At 35.5% G+C, this 21,233-nt stretch overlaps 1 protein-coding gene and 1 long non-coding RNA gene across 3 annotated transcripts; one reads left to right on the top strand and one right to left on the bottom strand.

The window, feature by feature from the left end:
- Positions 1–1,310: 1,310 nt before the first annotated feature.
- On the bottom strand, positions 1,311–18,275 carry OTUD6B (OTU deubiquitinase 6B). Of its 2 annotated transcripts, XM_059394838.1 has the most exons (7): positions 18,034–18,275; positions 17,160–17,311; positions 14,683–14,763; positions 9,780–10,092; positions 7,851–7,912; positions 4,572–4,678; positions 1,311–3,782 (listed from the first exon to the last, which is right to left on the bottom strand). In XM_059394838.1, the coding sequence occupies exons 1-7, from the start codon at positions 18,206–18,208 to the stop codon at positions 3,698–3,700; spliced, it is 975 nt and encodes a 324-aa protein (XP_059250821.1). In that variant the 5' UTR covers positions 18,209–18,275; the 3' UTR covers positions 1,311–3,697. The 2 variants fall into 2 exon arrangements, with proteins under 2 accessions (XP_059250821.1, XP_059250822.1); XM_059394839.1 differs by lacking the exons at positions 17,160–17,311; positions 18,034–18,275 and adding an exon at positions 11,916–12,053.
- Positions 18,276–18,471: 196 nt separating this feature from the next.
- On the top strand, positions 18,472–20,513 carry LOC132014154 (uncharacterized). The gene is made up of 2 exons (XR_009403228.1): positions 18,472–18,582; positions 18,690–20,513. It is a non-coding gene; the product is annotated as an uncharacterized LOC132014154 (long non-coding RNA).
- Positions 20,514–21,233: the final 720 nt, after the last annotated feature.

Genomic DNA, 21,233 nt, shown 5'->3' with positions numbered 1-21,233 from the left:
TCAGTGTATTTACAAAGTTTGTAGTATTTTCTTGGTTTATACACTTACCTTAAAGGACCTTTATATTTCATAGATTAAAATTGATTGTCCTAATTGAGACATGAAGCAAATTAACAGTCTCAGAAGAAAAAAGAAAGCTCTCTTGGGTTTTTCCTCCCTTAAATCAACTCAAAAGACTAAAAGAATTCATCCAAGGGGTTACGTAAATTAGAAAGCAGCCCTTTTGTAAGCAAGCACAATGCTAAGTCAATACCTCTCCCTACTCCTGATGGTCCATTAGTCTAAAGACAACTCCTCAGAGTCACAGCCTATCCTTTCAATTAGTCATATGACTGTCAACAACATTTATGAAGCACTTACTATAGAGGTCAGGCAATGTACTAGACATTTTATTAATAGCCAAAAAGTTCTTGCTTCTAAGCACTTACAGACAGGGGAAAATAATAATAACAATAAACAAAATACAAATAATTACTAGTGTGTAGTTACTAGATATCAACATGTATGAAGTGCGGCACCCAGCCCAGCCTGGATGGGAGTTTGGCTAGGTAATTAACTTAAGAACAGGATAGGAAGCTAGGCAAAGCTGGGTGGGTAAAGTGCTCAACTCCGAATGGCAGCTCAAAGGCCTTCAAGTTGGAGGGAACAATGGTGAACAAGAAATGATACTTCCTACAAGTTGCTTTAAAAAAAAAAAAAAAAAAAAATAACTCCTTGAGTTATATTTTTCTGCAAGATGGAAAAAGATTTTAAACAAGATGTAAGACAGGAAAGAAAAATGAATGTGAAACAATATGGAATGAAGAAAAACCACACTCATTTGTTCAATAAAAGTAAAAACATTATGAAATTACCAATTTAATTCTCAGAAACACAAGTGTTCCACTCCTTCAGCTAGTTCGTGAGAACCCGTACCAAGATAATATATTAAGAATGATGTGCCAGCATTAATTTGCACAAATTTCCTTACAACTTCACACTTATACACAGTGCTTATTTTTCTTCTTTAACACCCAAGTCTTAGAATATTCTTCAAATTCATTTGTCCTAAATTATTCTATTTCCTTCATTATTCTAAGAGGTTTTAAGCTTCAACCTGATTTCTAAGAGCCATGGCTTAAATGCCTATCACTTTATCTCCCTCTATTCTGTCTGAGACATAATGCTATGCTTGATATATTTATTCGAAATCCCTTAAAGCAAGAATCTGTGATTGTATTATTCTCAATTATATGTAAGGACAAAATAGAGCCTGGTAAAATTCTAAAACAATCTGAGAAGAACAATTAAAAATAACAATTGAACAAATGTTGATTTAATTCATACAGCTTTTATTCTTCTTTTGGCAAACATCAGATAATATGAGCAAAATTATACTGCTCACTATAGTTACATACATTACATACATTCTTTTTTGCTTTATATAAGCTTGTAAACATATGTTAAGTGGATAAAATGCTTGGCTAAAGACATATTCAAAAACTCTGATATATACTTTTCTGAGTTAGGAGAAAAGAAAGCTTATGAAACTTCCATTAGACCATAATCACACAGCAAACTAAATTAGTATATGCTGTTTTTAAATTAACATCTGCCATTTTTTAAAGGCTTCAATTTTTGGTTACAGCTAAAATGATTTTTATCTGAAGTTTTAGAAAGAACAGAAGCTGACCACACAAATCTTACCCATAACCATACTGGCCATTTAAAAATAAAAAATAAAAATAAAACTATAATCAAGAAAATTCCACTCATCTTATTAGAAAAAAATAGCTACCAATAAGTTATTTTAAATATAGATGGCATTTGTAACAACTAGGTTTCATGATACTTGTCTTATTACTTCTCAATGCTTATCTTTTGATTTTAAAGTAACAGATTACTTCATAATAAAGGCAAGTATAATTAAATAATTTTATAAATTTCAGATCAAGAACTCCAAAACAGTCAGCCTTCAGAATACATTTTGTTTGGCAGACAGAATGGTTTTTCATCTGTTGAAATGGAATACCTTCAAGCAGTACTTATTTGCTCTAGCTGACTACAGTCCCTACCAGCTTCACACATGGTCACCAGCTGGACATGCGAGGCTCACACCCGGTTTTAATATTATAAAACCCAGTATCTACTTACAAAAATTAGTGGCACTCATGGAGGAAAAATTCAAATATTATGAACTTGATGCTAAATCTTACTACTCATTCCTAATTTGGGAAAACTAGATCAAACCCAAAAGGACTCATTTTCATAATACTTAATTATATAACAAATTATCAATGAGACATGTTTCTATTATATGGATACTGTCATCTTAGGCAGAACAGTGTTAAGGGTAACCTGAAATCAGATACAGATAAATCATTCATATCATGAAGTATTGTACACTGACTTCACTACACACAGTCATAGCTCCCAAACAGTGGCTTTCAACTTTATCCCTACATGTAACACAAACATTCTCAAGTATCTGAATTAAAGGACAGATATCATTTAAAGGGCTAACTAAAATAACAAGTAACAAAGGCTTTCTTCTAGTCCTAAAGAATGAAACAAAAAGAAAGGTTCTGTAAAACAAACTGGAAATGAGGAAGAATTTGAAGTCAGGTTGGCCTTGGACCCTTTTACATTGCTACTTCTTCCGTTTGTTCAAGCTAAAGAATAAGAGAGGCCACAAACTGTTTCTTATGGAAAAGGCTGCAAAGAAAACATATGCAGCTAAGTGAGGATGAGGAAAACATAACAAAGAATATAAAACTTTGTAGTTATAAAGCTAATCACGAATGATGGTATTGGAGCTCCTGGCTGGCTCAGGCAGTAGGGCATGCGACTCTTTATCGCAGGATCATGTGTTCAAGCCCCATGCTGGGCAAAGAGATTACTTCAAAAATAAAAAATAAAAATAAAATGTAAAAAAGAGACACTAAAAAAACTGTAAAAAAAAAAAAAAAACAGTGGTAGTAATTCCATTAGGAAGTTTAAGAAACAGCAAGGAGTAACAAATAAATTAGAGACAGTAATCTGATAGGTCTTTATTTGCACACAAATAAAGGCTAACGTGTAATCCTTTAGAAGTCTGATCTGTAGGGGACACCTATTTGCCTTTGAATTTCTCATTTTTTAAACCTGATTTCCATGTGAATAAATATTTAAAAAATTTTTAAGTTATTAAAGCAAACTTTTTAGCTTCACTTTGACAGCTATATAAAAAAAGTTTCATAGTATGAATCCCATCAGTACCAAGTTACTGAAATCAGATTCATTTGTAAGCACTAATTAAATCTGCTATCACCATTACCATATAGAGATGACAAAGAGACCAAGTCATTTAATTTCTTCAAGAAAAGTAATATTAAAATGGCTACTGAAAGCTTTTACTAATAAGAACAAAATGTTTAATTTACTTTCAGTGCAGAACAGAATGTTCAGGACCTAATATTAATAAAAATATCAGCAAATATCAGGTCTGTAAGTGACATTCTCCACACTGGACTCACAAGTGTTTTTAAAATACCACTAAGCGAACACTGGTTAAAGTTTATCTCTGACACATTTTTTTAAAAAAAATCTCTTAGTAGCTTTGCCATAAAACTGATTTAAGGTAGTCATGTTTTTCAGTAATGTTAGAACAATCCAGCACTTGTAAGAATAGTCAGATCTGCACACTGTACTAAAACATAATTGTGCAACATTCTGTAAACTAGCTGCAATTTTCAGTAGCTGTGTTCACCAACTGTGTAACAGAATTGTAATGTTCTCCTAAGCCGTATGCATGTCTCATATATCTGAAATGAGAAAAGGAGAAATGAGTAGTTTAGATGAAAGTAATTCATTGTATATAAATGTTTATTATGTATATAAAACGAAACAGTCTGAATGAATCACTCCACAGGGGTATCACTCAAAGACTTCATTGACATATTACTTAAAAGTTCAACACCATTTGAAAAGCATCAGCAGTCAATAAAACCTGGTTCAATAACTCTGTAACTGAGTTTAAGTCAGGGAATACACAATCACTGGGTGGGGAGGATAAAGCGAAATACTGAAGTGCGGAATACTCAATAGCTTAAACTTTTACCTAAATTTAAGCCATCAGTGACTGCCTTTGTAGGTTTGGCTAATTAGTACTAAAGCCAATGGCAAACTCTCCATGCTTTCAGAGAATTATTCTCATTCATGTAAAATACTTTTACAATATAAAGAAAAAATTCCTGAAGAGTAAATAACTAGGCAACATGAATATATTTCAGCTTTTACACGCTGAAACTTAGCATTATTCATGTGAAACTAGGACAATATGAAAACTAAGGCTAAAATCTGTAACCTTTAGAAATGATTTTATTGTTAACTCATACACAAGAATAAACCACTAGGGGTTTTTTAAACAATTACCTAAATCACATATTGAAAATGCTTTCTAATTCTATTATTGCCTTTAACATAAGATAAGCATGATTAATGCAGCTAAAGATACTTTTTTCTGATTAATCATCATACACAACCAAAATATTTGAATAATTCTTTTTGTCTTAACTATGAAAAATGTAAAGTAAAAATTTCCAGGTACTTACACAAGTATTAATGGGTTTTTTGGATATTCTTCACCAACTACAATAGGAGGAGAATCTGCCTGTATTATCTCTATTGGTGTTTGCAAAATGTGAGACAAAGCTCTTAGCTATAGGAAAGAAAATGTGTTAGTAAGGAAAATAAAAAGGTCAATCTTACTCAAATCATAAAATACTGAGTATGCACAAATAGGGCAACCATCATCCAACAGGGATCTATTCTGTTCCTCACTGTACACCACAAGCCTGCCACATAGTGGACACTTAATACATATTTGTTGAAAAACAAATATAATATTTATTAAATCAAATGCAGAAGTTTCAAGCCCTGGCTGCATGACAGCTTTTTAGAAATGGCAGTACCACAGTTAATGAAGTGAGAACACGGTAGATTGGATTCATTATACTAGTCTCTCTACTTTTGAATGTTGTTTGAAAATTGCCAGTTTTTAAAAATACTATTATTACTCAGGTACCGGACCAAATCAATTACAGTTTGGGAGGGGTTGAGAAAAAGAGAGAAGAATAGAGAAGATCAGGAGGTTTACTACTTTTTTTTAAAGCTTTTCAGATGATTCCAGTGTACCAGTGCTGATAACCACTGCTTCATAATTTTCAAAGCATAACTAGACTGATTTATGTATATGAACTATACTGTCCTTACATGGGCTTTCCATCTGATTAATTCACAATGTTAATTTCATATCATACATTATAAAATTAGAGCCTAGGGGTGACTGGGTGGCTCAGTGGGTTAAAGCCTCTGCCTTCAGCTCAGGTCATGATCCCAGGGTCCTGGGATCGAGCCCTACATCGGGCTCTCTGCTCGGTGGGGACCCTGCTTCCCCCTCTCTCTGCCTGCCTCTCTGCCTACTTGTGATCTCTGTCTGTCAAATAAATAAATAAAATCCTTAAAAATAAAAAAATTAGAGCCTAAAGTCAGATGAGTAATAGTTAATAATAAGTATTGGTAGTAATATTGGTTAGACTTACTGTCCAAGGACACTAAAGCTCTTTTATGTATATTAACTCATTCAATCATCACAATAACCCCATGGAATAGGTACTACTGTTACACATTTTAAGGAGCTAGAATCTGAAGCAGAGAATGGTTAAGATGCCTGCTGTAGTTCAGCACAAGGAAATAAAATGACCTGCCATTGAACTGATTAAGTGTGCCTGTGGAACCCCAGTTCATAATTTCTTTTTTAAGATTTTTATTTATTTATTTGACAGAGATCACAAGTAGGCAGAGATGCAGGCAGAGAGAGCAAGGAGGAAGCAGGCCCCCTGCTGAGCAGAGAGCCCGATGCAGGACTCGATCCCAGGACCCTGAGATCATTACCTGAGCCAAAGGCAGAGGCTTTAACCCACTGAACCACCCAGGCGCCCCCCCCAGTTCATAAATTAAATACTTTATAGTCCTCACTCATAGTGCCCTCATCTATATATTTACCTAATTATAAGCATTCTGTCTGGAACATGGCCCTTTTAGAAAGTTTTAATAAAAGTAAGAAATTAGTTCAAGAATGTGGAGAAAATTCTATGCTGCACAACAGTAAACTTAATCCCATGCTCTATCTCATAAAATGTTCCTTTGGGACAGTTTTTTTTTATACCTGAAATAACATTTTTTAAAAGCCAACCAGAATGGAGGGTGTGAAACAAGTTCTGGAAATAACCTTTCTAAATCTTTTGAAATCACCCCTTCTAAGTCTTTTGAAATCATGTAAAGAATTTCTTTTTAATAATTTAAATTTACTCCATTATGAAAACAGCATAATTATTTCAAATTAATTCATAAACCAAAAAACTTATGAATGCCCTTCAAAAGATGTTTTAAAGGTTATTTTTCCTCAAATTATTTATTTTTAATATTTTATTTATTTATTTGAGAGAGTGAGAGAGAGGACAAGCAGGTGAAGGGGCAGAGAGACAGGCAGACTCCCCACTGAGCAGGGAGCCTGATAAGGGACTCCATCCTAGGATCCTAAGATCATGACCTGAGCCCCCTAAATGCCCCTAAAGTTTTGTTCTCAACTTAAAAAGAATTGCTTGGGTCTCTAGTTCTCCTATTAATTTGTGATTCTCAAAAGAAAGCGCAAGCATCTTTACTCCTAATGTAGTCACAAAGCTACTATGAAAATTTCCTGAGTTTCAGAGACCCAGGAGAGGCATACAAAATGAATGGACATAGTTCCCTCTGGTGGTTCAGAACAGGAACAAATAGAGCACTGAGAAAAAGATTTTGAAGAAGCATTCATGCCATTTCTTCCAAAAATAAAGTTCTTGAAGTGAAATACTTTGAGCCACAAACTATTCAAGATGAGTAACCATCACTACCCAATACTAATTACACTGTTAGATTCAACCAACTGGCACCTTAGCTTACAAAGTTCTATGCATACACTTATTTAAGGTCCACAAATGACCTACCAAGTCACACAAGGCTCTTCTTACCCACATTTAATTAGGAAACTTGAGCTCAGGAGGGTTGGCTGACCCCCCAAAATCACAAAACTGAAGAAGGAGAGGAAAAGCCAGGACCCAAACCCAGGACTTTCTCTCTCATCCCCTGACATTTGAATACCCCAGACTGCCTCATTACCACTTGGACCAAAGAAGTGTTCTGTTTACTTTTTTTTTAATGAAACATAATTAACAATAAAGTAATTAAAGCTTTAAAGACAATCCTGATTAACTCCCTATATGTGACTGAACATACTGTTTTCCTACACGTGAATTTTAAGGCATTAGATACTGCTTTGGAGTCAGTCAGTCAGTATTAACTGGAATTCCAATTGTAATGTACTGTGATAGGATCTGGCCTGTAATTTCACATAAAAATACTATTTTCTATTTCTAATGTAATGGATAAGTCACTATAATAGCGATTCATCACCTGAGTCACTTAGGGTAAATTTTACTGTACTTGAATAAAATCCTCACTTTCTGAAGTCCAGAAAATCAAATATATTGCCAGGAGCAGCATCACAAATGGAAGCCAACAGGTACAAGATTAGCCTCACCAACCCACAGATTACACACTGGGCTATTTAAAATAAAATAGTGCTTTACTTCCCAAAGATACCTAATTAAATCAAAGGTCTAAGAATGTTAACTCCCTATTTCAATCCTTCATCAGCAGAGAAATAGCAAATACATAAAGAAAAGGGATACTCAGTAACTGGGATCATCTGGAAAAGATGTCTGAATAGGACATATGGGATTCAGAAATTAAATTTCACAATCCACAAATACTGTAAGTGTTTACAAACTTACCTCAAGCTGACCTCCCCATGCAGCTGTGTTGACAATATCCTCACAGTACTTGCTAAACTCTTCTGTAGAGATAAATGGGACGATAACACTTATTTTCATAACTCATGTTACAAGATCCCTTTAATACCTCCCACAATTCCTGATCATTACTCAAGTTGTGAACTTGAGTTCCTTCCTCTACCTGCACTCTCCAGAATTTAATCCACTTCCCATATCCACACTTAACTCGCTTCAACTTTCTACCACCTCTCCATCTGAGAGCAAAGCTATTCATTTCTGCTTCTCTCTCTCAGACTGAAGCCCAGGGACCTTAACCACCCAGCAAGACTATTCTCTGTTTACCCAAGCAACCCCCCAAACTGTCACCATATTCACCATCTTGACATGTATTTTAAAGCCCAGACCTACAACTGAAAAAATACACTGAACAACTAAAACAGTGCAGTCTTTATAAAATCAGGTCAACTGTGAGACCCCATAAGAAATGTGAGAAGAGAATTAGGGTAAACGTAGAAATGACCAGAAATTCCTTTCCCAGCAATAGCACCGTACCAGAGTGTCTTCACTGTTTATTTTGAAGGCATTTACTTTATTTGCTTCAGTATCAGTTCTAGTCAAAGAAAGGGCTTCTTGGATCAGTCATAAGAGTTGGCAAACTCACAGTTTAATGGCACATCTTGAGCGTACAAACTTTTATACAGAAAGTTAAAATGGGAAAGAAATATCCTCCCTATTTAGAGGAAGGGAAAAATATTAAGGGCATCTATAGAAAAGATGGTCTGTGGGTTTGCCTCATTCACTGCTGTATCTCCAATGCTCAGAACAGTACCTAGAATAGTTCCTGGCACACAGTCGCCCTCAATAAATATCTGGTTGAATGAATAAGAAATTAAGTCTTTTATCTTTTTTTAAATTCAGCAGACTGAGTTGCCACCTCTTTTCCACTGTCCTGCAACTCGCAGAGGTGGGGACTCCATTCAAGGAAAGCCAACCTTAACCTTCTCTTCTCCAACCCATTCTGGCCATATAACTTGCTCCCAGAGGATACTACCACACCTATAAGCTTAAGGACTAACTTCCCTCTGTTCCATCTCCGTGTCCCCCCCACACTCTGAGATTTTCACCTGCTCTCTCCTTTGCCAGTTGTGCCTTTTTTTACACCTCTCCATAAATACTTTATCTTAATTATCAAAGGTATTATAAAGAATAATAAGGCAGGTTATCAACCCATTCATTTTTGGTTTGGCAAAGTCAAATTTTGCCTAAATATTACAGCTTATTAAGAAAATTAAATCTTGGGACCCCTGGGTGGCTCAGTTGGTTAAGCAGCTGCCTTCGGCTCAGGTCATGATCCCAGCGTCCTGGGATCGAGTCCCACATCAGGCTCCTTGCTCAGCAGGGAGCCTGCTTCTGCCTCTGCCTGCCATTCTGTCTGCCTGTGCTCGTTCTCTCCCTCTCTCTGATAAATAAATAAAATCTTAAAAAAAAAAAAATTAAATCTCCCAAAGTACAGGATAAAAGTAGGATTTAGCCTTCCCCATCTTTGTGCTTATGGTCTTTGGGCCCAATACTTCCAAAGACTAGTCAAAGCTTACCTCTATGCCCAAAATTTGTGACATGTGAACTCATAAACAATTTTTTCGATAATGATAATGAATCCTATTCCCATTTCTATCTTAAATTAAACAATATATTAAACCCCCAAATAATTAAGTGCTTAAAAGATCTTAATAAAGCAAAATGTACTAGTATATATTAAAATTATAAAAAATAATTCAGCCTAAATTTTAAGATTTTTTTTTCCCCCCTCTGTAAGGACTATCACGGGTTTTTCTTATTCTCAATCCCAGGAATCATTTCAATTTAACAGCAGCAAGAAGACATAATGGTGGGGGAGGGAGGGAGACATAGTGAAGAAAAATAAATTACCTGGAGTATACATATCTCCTGTATTAGGATTTGTTAAAAATGGCAGAAAGTCTTCCACGTGGCCTTGTATATATTCAGCAGTTTGTTTTCTCAAGGCAGCCACAGTCAAGGGGCATTTCTGTTCTTTCAGCTGATCTTCAATGGCTCTATACATACAGTGGCCATCAGATGGAATCTGTTTGATTTCCAACTGCCTAGCTGCCAATATTTGAGCAAGTTTTTCACTTTCCATGTGTCTAGCTCCAGATAAGTTCTCAATTTCAGCTTCAGCTATCCTTTCTTCCCGTTCCTTTTCCAACGCAGCTTTTTTGTCCTGGGAGGAGGAGAATACAGGAAAGTTAATTTACAATAATTAGGACTATTTCACATTTATTAAGGGGATAGAAATGTAAGACTCTCAAAACTTTCTGCCGTTTTCCTCCCTTCTCCCACAAGCATTATCATACTGATGATCTCATCACTTAAGGAATTTTTTATACTACGACCTCCTTTAAGGGCAACTTCTCATCTGCATGTACCCAACACCAAGCTCTGTACTAGAACAAAAAAAGCCTTCAAATTTTTCTTTGAAGTCTATTTAAAAACTACACGACAAGTTTCTAAAATCTCTACTGATTTCAAAGTACTGCCATAAGACTGAGTTATCCTAGCCCTCAAAGCAACATCATTATCATATTTATGCCAAGCTAATCCAAGCTTTTCAATTTATCATTCAACTACTGGAGCATTAACATGCTATATCACCAGTGAGGCATCAATTGCCAAAGCCTTTAGAAGAGTACAGGAATTCTATTTATCTAGCCTAAAGAAAAAAAACTGTGTGTACGTGTACACACATACACATTTAATTAAAATAAAAGATAAAAAAAATTCTTCTTATGAAAAATTAAATGCTACAGATAGACTGAAGTTCCCCTAAGGACCACTGCCAATTTCAATGCTTGCTCTAGAGGTCTGGTGAGTATCTTTGTCAATTTTTTTCCTAAGCATTTTAACAAATATAGATGTACTCATTAAAAAAGTATAGAAAAAAAATTTGATCAAAAAATGATATCATATTACATTCTGCAACATGCTTTCCTTATTCAAATGTCAGAAGAGCTCTTCCCATGGCAACATATGCAAGGATGGTGTAGGAGTAGAGCAATGAGATCTGTAACATGAAGGTTGGTTAGGAAGTAGAATGAGAAGGCTAGGGGAAAAGAGAAAAAAAATCCGGACAGCTATACTAGCAAGGAACAAATCCAGAAAGTACGACATGTTTCATAGCTGAACACAGTTCATAGAAACATGTCAAAAAATGAGGTTGAGGGCAAAAAAAGGTATGTATATAGTTAATGTGTGTTAAATCTGTACATTCATAGTTTAAAAATTAGAGAGATATACACAAAATAGACTGCTTTTCTCTGGATCATAGGATTACAAAGTAAGTTGTTTTCCCCCTTCACCTATTCCCCCCCATCCACCACCCCTCTATCAACCACTAGTTTGTTCTCTGTATTTAAGGGTCTGGTTTTGTTTACAAAGTAAGTTTTGTTTTGTGCATGTGCACACGTGCACTTTTCTACATCTTTCTAATTCTCGATCATGAATATGTTTTACTTATATACAGGTCATGAATGCTTTTCAATTTTAGTATATGTGCTGCCGAAGCGAGCACTCATGAATCCTTTTCAATTTAAGAGAATAAAAATAGTTAAGTAAAATTCCACATCTTGATATTGGTAGCAAATTACAGTGAAGGATTTGGTAAACCAAGAAAAAGAAGGGAAAAGTAAAGATTTTCATGTCCCTAGCTCTCATTCCTCTTTGGGGCAGAAGAAATTAATGGAAAGGCAAATTTCAAACTTAATGTCACACACTTGAACTACTTGCCTGTTATGTGCCATGATGGAACCGAAAGTGATTTATAAATTACCTGAATCAAAATATTATTACCTCCCTGACAAAACATACACCTATTTAAGTTTGTTCCACCCAAATCCAACCATGCCAGAAGTAACACGAACAAATTTATTTCACTGCATACCTACAACTATGCATCACAGCAGCATAAAAATCTTAAAACACAAGATGGCACTGTTACTTTATGAAAGTCTAAAGAACATTTTCAGAGGGGAGAGGGAGGATAAGCACCTTGGATATCATCTAATCCAAAACCCCTCATTTTCCTCTGAGGAAACAGCACGCAGAAAGAATTCCAAAGGCCATACAGCTGGTTTAGAAGCAGAGTGGGACCAAGGACAACACAGAGCACTCCTTCTATCCAGGCACCTAAATCAGAATAAAAGTTGGAGCAGATGGGAGCTGGAGTTAATGATGTTATATACTAGTTACTAGAAGAGTGGAATTGTATACTTCTGCAAAAAACGTTTAAGCCTCTAAAATACTAATCCAAGCATTTCATTTTTGCCCTCAAGCTCTGCTTCAGTGTTACATAGCAATTGTGTTTTCTTTCTAGGCAAAAGGGGGGAAATACATTGGATTCTGTTCCCAGCCATGGACAGCTTCCCAATGGCACTAAGCACTGCAGTTTCTACAGCCTTAGTGCTGGAGACAGAATGGCAACAATTAAGTCTAATGAAAACATATATTTGAAATGAAAACAGCAATTAACTCATAAATATATTGTCAGTAAAACTAGAGTCATGTCAATATAGTAATGCAGCAAAATAATCTCTGAAGAGAAATCGTAAGAGCTGGGTACTAGTCCTGGGTTTGTATCAAACTTTCAGTTTGCCACTAAGACAACTGGGCCTCAGCTCTCTCATTTGTGAAATAAAGAAATTGAACTAGATTTCATTCCAGCTCCCAAATTTCCTGTTTCTGAAACCCAATTCTTCTAAGTTCTACTCTGGGCTCTTTTCAGCATACCAAAGAGCTTCTTCCATTGAAGCCTGATGAATTAAATAAAATACTCCCTGTGTTTTTCTAGATTCAAAGTAAGAGATTTGCTCTACAATATTCCAATAATAAATCTTCATAAAGTTTTATCAAGTTTTTCTAAGACAGAACTATATCTCTCCCAAAGACAAACACAATTAATTTATTGGCTTTTTATACCTTGGTTTTTTGGGCAAAAAAAAAAAAAAGAAAAAAAAAGTTCAGGTTTCATTTTCTTATATACTATATAAACTTTTAAGTGTTTTCAGTTCCAGAATCCTATTAATACTATTAATATAATAAAGCAATAAAAAAGTTCAGGCATTACTTCAAGGGTGTTTTCTTGCCAAGTGTTTAAGCAGCTGACCATAAAAGATACTAAGTTTTTTGAGAGTATAGTTGAAAAGGTATGCATTTCAGCTACATAGAATTTTAGGAGAAAAGTAACAAATGTTTGAGAAAAGTAAGGGAGTTTAATTTTTTGTTTTGTTGCCTGAGGGTCCAGCTGGGAATGAGTAAGATTTGATAAAGACAGGAATCAGTTGGGACCTAGGTTTTCCAGAATGAAACAGGCTACTCTAAGATGTATCAATTACTAAGTAGAGGCAGTACCAACATGTATTTTGTTATGCCCCTGCCAAGCAAAAATTCTGACCTTTGTTTTTGAGCTATAGAAACTACGTGATAATTAAGGCTCTTACAAAAAGAATACACATTATAAGGAGGGAGTTAAAATAGACAACCTCCAAGATACCATAAAATCTAAATTTCATGACTCAAGAAAATAAAATCTTAACAGAAGTATGAGAAATGTTTGACAATGCAACTTAATCAACTTTCAAACAACAAAAAAAAGATACAGTCTTGGGTTGAATTTCTAAGAGGCACACTATGCAGTACTGAACACACTAAACAATGCTATCATTTGCTGACCCATTAGTTCTCCAGGTCTTGTGTTTGGGCTTTGGAAATGGTATATTATTTAATATTTCCAGTAACTCTGTAAGGTAGGTATTATTTACCCCATTTTGTACATATGAAACTGAGGTTTAGAAAAGTTAAGAATCTTACCCAAAGCCCAACAGTAAATGGGATTAAAACCTTCATATGTCTGACACCAAATACCATGCCCTATTAAAATTATGTACTACTAAATTATAAAAATGCTAAGTTAGCTAAAAATAAACATTTAAATCCTGCAAAATATCAAATGTTAGTAAAACAATATTTGAGATTAAACCTACTAGATTTAAAGCCTTTTTTCTTTTTCCAAGTGAACAGCTGTAACCTATCTAATTTCATTCCCATAATTTTGATTTCATGAACTCACTACTTTCAACAAATCAGTTTTCTTATAGCTCTCTGATGATGTAAAATTTCATGCCCAAATTTATTTTTATGCATGCTGTTTCTCCTACTCAAATATCCTATTTAATTAACTGTACTTTCTTAAAATTCCAACTCATTTTTTAGTAATTGGCACAAATGAACTTTTCCTTCTCTGACTTCTCACTGCAACTAAACATTACATAGATACCTGCATAATTCTGAGAATTTTGTACACCTGTTTATCTTAATTTCTAGATTCAAATCCTTGTTTCACCACTTAGCACCACAATTTTTAACCAAAACAGAATCACCTTAGCCCATAATTATACGATTCTGAATTATTAAATGTGGGATAATATATTTGTAAAAATATCTTTTGCACACTTTCTTTCTATCCCTACTCTTTGAGACCTGAAAATTGTACATGTTATTTTATACTGTTTAGACCTATTTTCTTCTCTTCAAAATAAGGGTAAGACTCTACTAGATTATAACTAGGACTAAATGAGGTTTCATATAATCTATAAGCCTAGCATTGTATCTGGCACATACCAAGGACTTAACAAATGTTAGTTCAGGTATTTGGCAAGAAACTCCATCTTTTTTTTTTCTATTCCTTTTGTATACAATACCTAAGATACTAATAAGCATATAGCACTAACTTAATTACTTGGTGACATGACTTTCATACCCGTCTCTTTTGTGCTTTTGATATCCGAGGTGGCTGATTCTCAAGAACCAAGTTTGAAATGTTAACAGCAACAGAATCTATCTGAAGGAAACAAAAGCATTACCAAGTTAATGGAAAATAAAGTTCTTCTTTAAGTATTAGATTATTAAATTGAAAATCACAAAGAAAGAAAATCACCAATATGTATAATACAACAATTCAAATTTGAATAACAGTACTAGGTACAATATTACATGACATGGTTTTCTTCTTCTATTTTTAAGGGAGAATTTGTCAGAGTCCCACAAAGTTCCCTTAAAGCTCTCCAAATGCTCATCCCTGCAAGCTTTCCTTCCTTCTTGAAATTCCTATTTCATTAATCTAAATACTTCCTGTAAGTGCCAACTTACAGTCTTTGAGCAGTTCACCTTTTCCTTCTCTAAAGGCTGACAGTACTTATGATATGTAAGGTCCTGTGCTAAGGTGCCTGAGTGGCTACTTTGGTTAAGTGTCAGCCTCTTGATCTCAGCTCAGGTCATAATGTCCAGCTCCGCACTCAGTGGGAAGTCTGCTTGTCCCTCCATCTGTGTGCATGATGTCCAGCTCGTATTCTCTCTCTTTCTTAAATAAATAAATAAACTCTTAAAAAAACAAAACAAAACAAAATAAGGTCCTGCACCGGATCAGTTCATTACCGCCTTCATAACCCTTTCTCCATCTCAATTAGCCAGAACCTAATGAACACTGTTGAGCTTTCTCTATCCTCTTCCGTCTACAAACTGATAACTACAGGTAGAAAAGTTAATGTATTGTTCAGATACCATAACCAATCTTAATCACCAAATGGCTATCATGTGTTTGCTGAAGTAAGAAAAAAGATGCTAGACTAATGATCAGTGTTAGTACTAGTATTTTATTACTGCAAATGTAACTTAAATTAAGTTTTTGGTATAACAAATGCATAAAGCATACAGAGGACTCTAATAAAAAAAGAGATAGCAGTCTCCAAGGCTATACCCAAATTATCAAAATATGAAAACCAGATTAAGACTTCAAAGAGTGGTTACATCAACTTTAATAAAATTAGCATTCGTGTATTTTTTCATAGGAATCTGCTGAAATCTACAAACTGCCATACTGACAATAGGCAAGATACAGAGAAGCATCTGGAAAGCAATGACATGAGAATTCAGATAGTGTTCAGAAAGAAAACAAGCTTAAGTTAATGAAAAAGATAAGAGCCCAAAGTAAAATGGTAGTTTGTATTTTAACAGTTGAAGAATATATTCAAAGAAATCTTTGAGAAGAATTCATTGAGACAGAAATCTCAAAACTGAAAATTGGAAAGCAAATAAAACTCTATCACTAACAGAAAAGATGGGGAGATAGTTAGGAATACCATGATTGCAACAACACAATTAAATATCTGGAGAATCATACCATGCTACTTGGAAATAAAATATGTTAAGGCACAGGTCAGGATCTTAATGACTAGCTAATAAGGCTAAAGAAAATGAGACCATGTTTAATACGCTGACCACTGTAAATCAGTACAGACAAGTTGTTTTCACTATCAACAGTAGACCAAGAATAAACCAAGTAAAACTAACTTATGGTAGATAAAATGTCATCCAGCCATAAGAACTTTCTATCAAAAATGGAGTAAGATTATGGACTCTGTGATCGCTGATATCCAAACCCATGTGATAAACCACCATACCACACAAAGTTTTAACAGAATTCAGATTCACATCCTGGAGTAAGACAGTCCTGATTCTGAATTCTGGCTCTGGCATTTAATAGCTGTTATGAATTCAGAAGGAAATTCTTAATCTCTGAGTCTATTTCTGCCTTGAAAAATGAGATTATCTACATTTACTTCATGGGTAATACCTCATAGTGTGTTACTAAGAAAAATTACATGAGAATAATGCACATGCTGTCTTAAAGCATTTGGCACACTATTAGCTACAATGATAAAATAAGTATTTGTTAAAAAAAGACAGTATGCTCTACTTTACCCAAGAAACAAAGTAAATTTTCATATAACCTGAACATGATTTCATATTTGCTGTCCCACTTGATTCTTACAGAATCTTGTGCTAAACAGCTAAAGTATTTGTATCATATTATAAGTGGAGAATTTTATGCTTAGGAAGTAACTTAACCAAGTTAGCCATACTATTTAATGGCAATTCTGGGGCTAGAAGTCTGATCTTCCAACTTTCACTTGGTGAAGATTCCTCTGGTCCACTTTTCCATCGGTTCATTTGGGGGGCAAGTACATAGTTGAAGTGTACGTTTTTTTCTGACCTCCCTTACAAAAACACATTACCAAGTAAACCTTGTCACAGAAATATTAATGAAAAGTAATGCATGAGCATGATTTTGTAACTTCCTTTCCCTCTAATTATATGATTTCATATAGTGAACAGTTTCTTAGAGGTGGACAGTAGCTTTCAGATGCTGTAGGCAAAGAGAAACATCACTTTACATACTTTACTTTCCTTAGAATTCAGCTTCAGTTGCTCCAATTCCTCCTTATGTTTCTGTTCCATTTCTGCTTCCAACTTAGCAACATCTTCAGTGAGTTGCTTCCTCCTCCTTTTGTCATTCTTGGGAACAGCATTTTTCATACCCTGAATTTTAGCTGAAAATCCACCAAAAATCATTAAGTCAACAACCCAGAGATTGAGAGGAAATGAGAAATAGGGACAATAGGGGATGGTAAGGGGAGAAGGGCGTACACAAGTAATGTAAGCTAAGAACAGTAATTACATAACAATCAGACATTTAGGGCGTACACAAGTAATGTAAGCTAAGAACAGTAATTACATAACAATCAGACATTTACAGAGAAGAGCCCAGATGAGGGAGAGAGCACCTCAAAAAAAAAAAAAAATTCTCATTAACAAAACGTACCTCTGTTTAGTTTAGTGTGATAGGGAGTTTAAAAAAAAAAAAAAGACTCTAGTTTTAAATCTCTCAAGCATCCCTTTTGAGTCCTCAAAATCGAAGTGAGGTATTTCAAAACGCGTCCATTAGCGCCCAGTATCAGTAGCTGCTTAGGAACAGAAAAGGGAGACAGGGGAGGGGGTGAACAATCTGGGCCCAACACGAATTCTCAGACTCCAGCACCCGGCGGTGGCGTGGGGAAGAGAGGACGCGGTGGGCCTGAGAAAAGGAAGCTTCTGAAGATTCGGCGGATTAAGGGACCATCGGGCCAGGGGATTAGAAGGGGTGAGGCCACTGGCTACTTTGGGAAAGCCTAAGAGGATCCAGATCAGAAGCCTCTCGAGATTCCGCAGAACCGACCCACCACGCGCCCTTTCCTGGGTCCGAGAGATTTCTAGGTTCCCATTCCCTCGTCACCTTGCAACTCCTTCTTCTCTTTGCGATGCCTTCTCATTAGCTGCTCCTCCTCATCAAGCTCCTCCGCCAAGACTGACTCCATGACGACCAGGTAGCCTTGCACATGCGCTGGTAGAAACCTGCACCACCGGTTACCCCGCACTTTCCACCCCTCAACCTTCACCTGGGGTGCCATTGGTCGTGCCTGGGACCCAGGCCCGCCTTCGAGGCGGTACCGGATCTAAGCCGAGTCATTGGACCGAAGGGACAGGAGATGGGATGAACGCATGCGCACTCTCAATGACCCCCAGCTCCGATGAGGCGGGAGAAGAGCGACGGCGCTTGGGGGTGTGGCCTGGTCCGATGGAGTTTGCTGCCTCGCGATTGGCTAGCGCCCTATAGTCCCCCCTGCAATAACGCTAAGCATCTGGCTATTGGCTCTGACGTGAGGCGCGCAGTGATGACGTGACCGAAGCCATTTTGGACGTTCATTTTATTTTGTGAGGTGATTCGGAGCGCTTATTTTAGCCTTTACTGTTGGTCCCGTTGCGAAGGAGAGTTGTTCAAAAGGTAAGCGAGAGGAAGAAAACTTTTGAATAAACTGTTGATAATTACCAATGGGAATTTTGGGGCTGACTCAAACAGTAGGAAATTAAGTTTTGTTTATTGTTTTAAAGGTCGAAATAACTGAGTTCGGGAGAAACCGTTTATAATCGAGAAAATGCCGCCTCTTGAAACGGATATAGCAGTGGAAGCCGGAGAGAGAGTAAGATTTGAGTATCGTGTAACACAGGAGCTTAAAAATCTGTGTTCAGTAATAAAGCAGCTAATGTCAGAGCGCCTTAGACGTATCAGGGAGTTGAAAGAGATAACGGAAATGTGCGAGCCTGACCAGTCACAAAATCGAATTACCGAAGTAAATGCAGAACAAGAGAATCCGCAGGCAGGAGGAGAGGAAAAGTAGAAGAGATTAGAAGCGAAATCTACAGCATCGGTTCAGCAGATACACATAATAGGAATACCTGAAACAGAAAACAAAGCAAATGAAGCTGAAACAATAAGGGACTAATTGAAGAAAATTTTCCAAATTCGAAGAAAAAGCTAAATCTGCAAATAGAAAAGGTTAAGAGAGTACCAGTAAAACAAAAAAAGAAAGCAACACCTACTCATATCCCATTGACTTTATTAAATTGGAAGGATAAAGAAGAAAAATTCTACGAGTATTCAAAGAAAGCAGGTTAACTATAAGGCATAAAAGACTGACCCGATTTTTCTCTTTCAGCTCTAAATGCCGAAAGGCAGGGGAGCAATATCTCTAGTTTCAAGGGAAAATAATTTTGAGCCAAGAGTTATATATCCTGCCAAGTTACGGTTTATATATGAAGGCAACTGGAGGACGTTCCCAGATACACAGGAGTTAAGAGGTTTTTTTTCTTTATTTGTTAAATGCTGTTACTACAGCCCGCAAAAACGAGTAGTGAGGCAGTTGTATGGAAAAAAAAAAAAAAGTCGGGTAAACATTAAAGCTAGTTAAATATCATTAAGATTACATTGTTATGTGTAGAGTTATGAAACTAAATGCAAAGATAAATTAAGTTGGGTCTATAATTTCAGTTTGTCTTGTTTTAGACTGAAGAGATGTGCTAAATGTTCAATTTAGAGACTAAGTACTGTTTTTAGTATGTAATGTGGATAAAAGTATGCATGCTCTACAGCTACAAAATTAAAGGGCTTTGTCATTGTGGTGGGGAAGGACACCTAGAGTAAAGGCATTCCAAGTGTTAATCTGATAAAATGGGAAGTTGGTACAGTTTTGTGTCCTTTATTTTTAATTACAGAGTGGGGAAAGTAACAAGTTTGTTTATAATGTTCATATTGACAGTGTAAAGAGAAAAATTCTAAATCCCTGACTGGGGAAGTGGTAGATTAAAGCATTGTTTTATGTATATCTTGCCTGGGGAAAACCAGTAGTAACCGTTTCATGTAGTAGTTCATTCTAAGTAAATTTGACAAAGAGATAAGTGTTACAGATAAAATTAGAATATACCAATTTTATGAATTGGAAAAGAAGTGGTGAAAAAACAAAGCAAGGAAACATTAAAATTATCATAAAATAGATTAACAGAGATACAGGTGAATTATCACACTCATAAACGGACTAAGTACCCCTGTTAAAAAGATTCAAATTGGCTCAAAAATCAATCTCTGAACCTGGATCTTCACATTTGGATCAAACAAAGGATAAAGGAGTTTAAAGATAATAAAAACTGTTAAGTCATAGAAATTGAACTAGGGAACAACATTTTTATCAGAATTTAAGCTGTAACAAACTATAAAACAGTGTGGGATATAACTTTGAAGAAGCTTTATGTGGTAAATAATATGGCATTCATCTGTAAAATGTTCACTGTCTTGATGTGAGTTGTTTTTCTGATGTATACATAGTTTTTAAAATAAGTGTATTTCAAGTACTTAATAAAATAATTCTTAATTCAGTTACATATGGCAGTACATATATTGGACACTGACTTCAACACTTCCAGTCTTTAGTAAAGTAAATGAAATGGAATACACTAATTAGGAGGAGTGTGTATGTGTGTATAATATGTATTATTTTGCTCCTTTTGCATTCTTTTCAAATTATCCTGAAACATTTCTAAATGATCTTGTACTAGAATACAGGGAAAACTTCAATCCAAGAGCACATTGCACAAATGACTACTTTGCAAGAAAGCTTAGAAACTAAGTTTAAAAGCTGAAAAGTCATTCTTGGAATTTTGGGATGTTCTTATTTAAATACCTTGGGTTAAAGAAAATTGTAACAAAGACTTATAATTTAGGAAATGGTACAATAAGGATATTATACATTATATGTTATGGAATGAATGTACAAAAGGCAAGAAATGGAGTGAAAACATTTAAGTGAAGGATGGAATATGCCCCTAAGATAGACTTACTAATTGGAATTTATTAATTTTGTTACCTTCTAAGTAGTGGGTTTTCTCCGATATAAGTGGCACTCTAATAATAGTGCCAAATAAGGCACTATTTCAAGTGCCACAGTTAACATCTTGGTGACAGATTTCTCCCAACTGAGTTTTCACATAAGTTCTAAACAGCTCATTTTCGAAGAGGGAGAAGCCAAAGTCTTTTCTCACCACTACAACCCCCATATACACACACATGTTTTGTCTCTTTCTTAGACCTCCATGTAGTATTTC

This window comes from Mustela nigripes, chromosome 3 (assembly GCF_022355385.1).
Source record: "Mustela nigripes isolate SB6536 chromosome 3, MUSNIG.SB6536, whole genome shotgun sequence".
In the NCBI taxonomy this organism is placed as follows: Eukaryota; Metazoa; Chordata; class Mammalia; order Carnivora; family Mustelidae; genus Mustela; species Mustela nigripes.
Note: the sequence above shows the minus strand (reverse complement) of the source record. Positions and strands in the feature narration are given on the sequence as shown.